Source organism: Lygodium microphyllum, chromosome 24, assembly GCF_053477565.2.
Source record: "Lygodium microphyllum isolate KBCC chromosome 24, Lygodium_microphyllum_v1.1.10, whole genome shotgun sequence".
NCBI lineage: Eukaryota > Viridiplantae > Streptophyta > Polypodiopsida > Schizaeales > Lygodiaceae > Lygodium > Lygodium microphyllum.
In genome coordinates, this window is record NC_141158.1 from 122,906,298 (window position 1) to 122,912,597 (window position 6,300).

The 6,300-nt window shown below is 41.7% G+C and overlaps 1 protein-coding gene across 4 annotated transcripts; it reads right to left on the bottom strand.

Annotated features, from left to right (window-relative positions):
* Positions 1 to 608: 608 nt before the first annotated feature.
* Positions 609 to 5,397, bottom strand: LOC148015606 (uncharacterized). Of its 4 annotated transcripts, none has more exons than XM_087665801.1 (8): positions 5,108 to 5,397; positions 4,650 to 4,969; positions 2,727 to 3,672; positions 1,918 to 2,160; positions 1,673 to 1,783; positions 1,458 to 1,514; positions 1,088 to 1,318; positions 614 to 892 (listed from the first exon to the last, which is right to left on the bottom strand). In XM_087665801.1, the coding sequence occupies exons 2-8, from the start codon at positions 4,910 to 4,912 to the stop codon at positions 857 to 859; spliced, it is 1,887 nt and encodes a 628-aa protein (XP_087521927.1). In that variant the 5' UTR covers positions 4,913 to 4,969; positions 5,108 to 5,397; the 3' UTR covers positions 614 to 856. The 4 variants fall into 4 exon arrangements, with proteins under 4 accessions (XP_087521928.1, XP_087521927.1, XP_087521926.1 ...); XM_087665800.1 differs by having other exon boundaries at positions 615 to 892; positions 4,650 to 4,935; XM_087665802.1 differs by lacking the exon at positions 1,673 to 1,783 and having other exon boundaries at positions 609 to 892; positions 4,650 to 5,397.
* Positions 5,398 to 6,300: the final 903 nt, after the last annotated feature.

Sequence of the window (6,300 nt, forward strand, 5' to 3'; positions counted from 1 at the left end):
TTGAAGAATTTTTGGCACGAATGAAGCACAATCAAATGTTTAAAGAAATGTAGTTATTAGATTTGTAAGACTCAATTAGTTGTTACGATTTTCCTTGGAGATGAACCTTTCAGAGAGGCCATTCCCTTGGTATTCTTTAACAAGACTAAGCTTTACGTATTACTTTGGCCCCAATTGATTTGATTTTTTGTTCTTCTTTACCTTAACATAGATGGGCGTGATCCCCGTAATTGTTGCCTTTAAGCACTACTCATTGTTGAACCAATCTTTCATTTGTATTTCATTTAGCTCTACAACTATTCCTTTCATTAAAGTTCTTAAACCAATTTCTCATTATATTTCATTTAGCTCTACAAGCCCTATTCAAAGCCTAGAACATAGAGACATGATCTCCACAAATATATGTTCTACATAAAATCAAATCCCTTAAAAATTGCAACCTTCTTCATGGTTAAAACATTTTATAAGTAAATGTCAATATCCTTGGATACTTTTCATTGTTATGTATGATATCAATTCTCTGCTTGATTATTATAGTACTGCTGATCTATTTGAAAAACATTAAACAATCTGAAATACAAATACTTTGTGCTAAATATGATCATAGATACTAGTGCCATGGCTACAAACACAAGGAACCTTGCAAAATATGACACCATGAAATTAAAATTGCATAAGAAATTTCAAAAGTCAAGCTAGATTAATTTACAAAGAAAGAATGTGATCCCTATGAAGATTGCTATGAAAAGTACTTCATAATTGATATTTACATATCAACTATGTGGGTGACTTCTCTGGAGGACACTTTAACCATTGATGATCACAAAAATACATGTAGTAGTACATGAAACATGTCTCAAAACACACGCAAATGTGGTAAATTTTGATTGCACTGTATAGCCATAAAATGAAGTCATCATTAGTAAGACATGCTTCTCAAAACCTCTTTTTTTGAGATTAATCACGTGGTGACTAACACAGACCTACAATGCATCTTGATCATCAAATATGCTTATTTGTAGTAGTACATACAATTAAAAAAAGAAAACTTAAAGAGAGCTAGAAAAATTTAAGGGACTAGGCATACCGTGGGGAGCATAGATGCTGCCATTACAACTTTCTCCTCAAGTTGCGCTGCTAGAACATCTTCAGAAATAGAAGATTGATGCTTGTTGCTATTGCTCTCTATAGGAACTTCTTTATGGCTAGTTGTTGGGACCATCAATTCGATAGGTGGCTTTAGTTGTGTAGGATACATCTCAGCTAATAGCTTAGGGTCAGGATTAAGTGCTTGAAAAAGCTTCATTCCAAAATTTCCCTAAATATACAAAATGTATCACTTGAAACAAATGGTATTATCACTTTTTAGGAAAAAAAATTATACCCCCCTAAATACAAACACAAATGAACCAAATATACAACTCAATTGTGTATGAACACTTAAAAGCAAAAATTACCTTTGGTGTTATCAAATTGCAAGCCAACCCATCAATGGCTAGCATGGCCAACACTGTCTACACAAGAAGGTAGTATGAAAGGGTAAATTGTGTGTTCAAATGTTGTACTTTCTAACGTATCTATAAAAGTAGTTACTTGTATGATGTGGACTCAGAAATCTTGACATTATGATGCCACCTAAGCCTTAAAACGAACACATCAGATGTAGTCTAACCTGCATGTAAGCCTCAATCAAGTCATCCACACCAATGCCAATGCGATTGAAATCACGACTATCCATTAGCAACAACCTCTCAGTTTCAGTTCCCCATGTCCCATCGGAATTCTAACAAAAGCATCAAGTTATTAACAATATAATGCAATTCACGCTTTCCAAAAGGCAAGAATAATCAATGCGTATTATATGAATGAATATTTATTAAGCTAAAATCACACTGATGGAAAATTGGGAATTTTTACCTTGACTGAGAGGTTCGTTCCAAGCATATCCCATGATTGAGCTCCCTTGTCTATAGTTTTTGCTAACGGCAAGCGGGCCCTCCGACCATAGATAGCCACAGGGAAGAAGCCCTCAGGTGAAGATCCAATCATCATCCTCAAGTCTGCTGCATATATGTTGCTTTTTATGTTGGGTATTGTGCCAACATGGTATAAACGGCCATGTTGACTAAGGGAGCTCCACCCATTGTTACCAATAAGGGCCTAGAGAAATCAACTTGCAAGTTGTTGATAATGTACTTGGCCAATTACATGCAATCAAGATCTCGTCCTATGAACAATAAGAATATTGATAGTGATACATCTCATATTGATCAAAACACTAAAGTGTGTTGCTATAAAAAGTGCATCTTAATACAAAAATTCAATGCCCTTGTGGAAAGCATTCAAAGAGCTTAATGATGAAATTGCAATGACAAATCTTAAATGTATTGACCAAAGGAATAACATTGTAAGTATTGCATATGTATCCAAGTGATTTGTAAGACTATAAATTGAGTCAATGAAGGGTGGCACATGCAAGGGAAGTTTCAATTTTGCACTTCGTATCTAGAAGAAGCTTTGATGGGCATGTCACTAGGAGCAATTCATGCTTTTGCAAAAACCTCCACAAAGACGTGAATGCAACACACACATGCCACATTTATGCAGATGCACATGCAAAGAGAGTGCACAAAACGCGCGAACGTTTGAAGATGTACATAAAAATTGACAGATTTATGATAAGTCAGCTAAATTTGATCAATCCTGTATAGGTCATGACCAGGTACCTGCACAATGAAACGGTCATATCGATGCTCAATTTGCATGAAAGCTTGAAGTTCACCTTCATGGGTAATTGTCCAGACCCCTTGTCCCGCATTAGCATAGGGTACCTTGACGACGGCAAGCCCTCCCATACGCCTCACCCACAAAGGAACCTCTGGCTTGGTGACATCCCATATAGTCTCGGGCGTGTAAATCATGAGCCCCGTGCTTGCTATCTCAGCGTTGAAAAGATCGTAAGCCTTCGCAGCTAGCATCTTGTTTCTGCCCCCAGCAAGGCATGCTAGCACGGGGTTGTAGATGAGTGTCCGTGATATTGGAGGCATGCGAGACCATGGCCTCTGCGTAACATAGCGCAATGCAGCTCTGATAGGCACCCATACATGATCATCATTATATCCTTTTTGCTCAACTGGCCGACAAATTGGACAATCATCCCTTGCATGGTCGATCCCGTTTTCTCGTTGCAGTAGCTTGACACCATTATTAGGGCAAGCCATATTTGAATTGTGACCGTTGACGTAGGTATACTCCCCGTTTGGTTCCATGCAGTCTTTATGATACGAAGGGACCCTCACCTCCAGGACGCCATCCTCTCTGAACCTGAACTTCGGGTTGAAATCATCAGCGTAGCACGGGACCAAGAAGACCGTCTCGTTGGTGAGGTCTGCTAGCGTTGCTGCATAACCCCATGCTTCCATCTTGTTCTTGTCGTAGAGGACCGCCAGGTCCCCCTCAGGGAGAGGGCGCCCATTGTAGGAGTTGGCCTTGAGCAAGGGCACGAAGGACTTCTCCAGGAGGGTCTGATAGCCTGCGTGCTCCATGTCTTCGTTGGCAAGGGGCATGGACTTTTGGCCAGACGGGCAGGAATTCGTCTCAACCACGACTAGCTTCTTTTGGCCTTTGTTTGAGGTGGTGGAGAAGAGATCTGCGCCTCCCCATTGGAAGAACCTGGACAGCCATTCACATATACTGATCAGAAACAGCGGCCGGCGCTCACACATGACACAATCATGCATGAACACACAAGCCTTAAGCCACATACACCCCGTAATATTCTTCTGAATCTCGATTCAACTATGCCACAACAAGTTTTAGACAGAGCCGAGCAGCCCAGCCCTACCTCAATTTGTTCCTCTTACTTCAAAGGCCATTTTATTGTATTGGAAGTCCAGGTTACGTACATTTTGGTTTGTTAAAGCTATATATATGTAATTTGCAACCCTCATATTATAGGGTCTTCTACATTTTGTGGCATCAGTTACGACGAACTAGGTGAACGGCCTGTCATGGTGCAGGTTCCGGCCTAGCATGATGTGCTTACCTTACCAACGTTGACCATGTCAAACCCAACACTACGTCCAGACATGGCAATAATGCGGCTACGGACCGCATACCTAGTTACGTACGCTTGGGGGCAGGCCCATCTTCACAGCACATCACAATATTATCAGTCTCGACTCTCCACAAGCAAGACACTTACACATAATAATATTCTTCTTCTTGATGAAACCATCACAGTAGTAAGTCTTAAACGGATCCTCATTATAATTGCCACATTCTGAGTTACAGCATCATGTCAAGCTTCTACAAGGGAGGGATTGCATACCTGGCTAGTTGCGGTCCCGTTGCCCCCAACCGCAACTAGCCAGGTATGTGGTGGCTCTTAGGAACCGCTTTTCCCACATAGGAATGTCAAAACCTTTTGATGTATGATGCATAGAGAAGGCTAAATTCAGAGATCGGTCAGTATTAAGCATGTATGACGAGAGAGGTTTGTTATACACAACATGTTCAGTGAGCATTCTGACTCGTACATATATAGACGTGTGTGTGTGTATATACACACACACGTACGTGTCTGGGTTCAATTTGCTGCAGAACTAACAAGCTGATTAATGAGCTGCTGCTTTGATGATCAGTGATACCTAGTGGAGCGGCGCAGGACAGCGCTGACGGCGTCGGCGTTCGCTTCCGGGTGGAGGTGGCAGTATCGTTTGGCGATGCGGTGGTTTCCGAGACCCAAGAAGGAGCGCACCAAGGGGTGTATCTGCGCGTTCAGAACGCGCGGATAGAAGTGGTGGCTCGGCTCGAAGCTCCCCGGTTCGATCGCCTCCACGGTTCGCCCCGAGGAGCTGCCGCCTGGGGATGCGACTGGGAGGCCGCCGGCAGCAGCTGAATTCACATCCATAGCTAGTGTATTGACTGCAGTACCTGTGCCGCCGCCATACTCACCATTAACATAGATCTGCTGAGGATGAATATTATCATGATCTCACTCTCTCTCTCTCTCTCTCTCTCTCTCTCTCTCTCTCTCATTAAAAGAATACTGATGGGCCAACCCGTACTGATCAAAGCTCTGAGAGTTCAAAACTATCACAATTACCTCAGAGTGATATTTAACTATGATCAAAGAAAATATAAGGGTTTGTATCTGAAATTCACAACTGCTTTGCTGTCCATCCCTCTCTCTCTCTCAGGCACAAATCCTAATTCGTCCCACAGTCCTCCAGCTTCCAGCTTGTCGGCAGCTCGCTCTCGATATTTCTCTCTGTGTTTGATCACTATTTTCCTCTCGCTCCACAACCCTCGAGCTTCGTTGGCGGCAGCTCGTTTTAGAAAGGTCCTAGAGGCGAGCTTCTAATTCCACGCTCGCTCGTGTGTCGCTAAGTTTATTGCTTGTGGTCCTCGTCCTGATTGTGATGCACACATCATTCTCATAGCGACATCATGGCACGTGACTCATTCTCGGGTACAAGAACACTGTGCACATGTGACCTAACTCAAGTGCAATCCGCTTTATACGGTCGTTCTGTACTTTCACAAATGGATCATTAGCGGGCTTGCTTACAAAGTATTTTTATTTACTATATTGCGCATTTACATTAATACAAAGGATAAGGTACGTACAAAACCGATAAGGTACATGGAAAGCCTCAGACTCCAGAGTGCGGCTGTTTCAACTTTCAAGGGCCCTTTTAAGAAAGACTTCGGTAAAAACCTTTCAAGGGCCCTTTTAAGACTTCGGTAAAAACCCTTATATGGCTTATCAACAGAGCACAATCCCTTCAAGGCCAATAGAATATTCGTGAGAGAGAGAGAGAGAGAGAGAGAGAGAGAGCTTTGAAAGCTTGGATCCTTAACAACCACTATAGCTACATCTAGTGCCATTGAGAGAGAGAGAGAGACCTCAATTTAGTTTTGTTCTGATTAATCAAAGAACACAATAATTTAGAGAAGTTATTATATACTTGAAGTACCTCCTCAACTTATTGTTTATCAACTTTTACAAGATTGGAGTTATTGTTTGTAAAAAAATGCATAAGAAAATGATTATCCTCACTAATGGGTAGGCCCTTGATGGTGCCCCTTTGCACTCTCAAGTCTAGATTCTTGATAAAGGCATTTGTAATGATGGCAAAGAGTAATGGAGCAATAAGACAACCCTACCTTACTGACTGCCTAATGGTATATGGCTCGAAGCTATTTCCATTCACATGGACAATCACCACGACGTTTGAGAACAATGTTTGGACCATATGACATCATATTGGGGAATATGGGAATTTCCCATAAGTT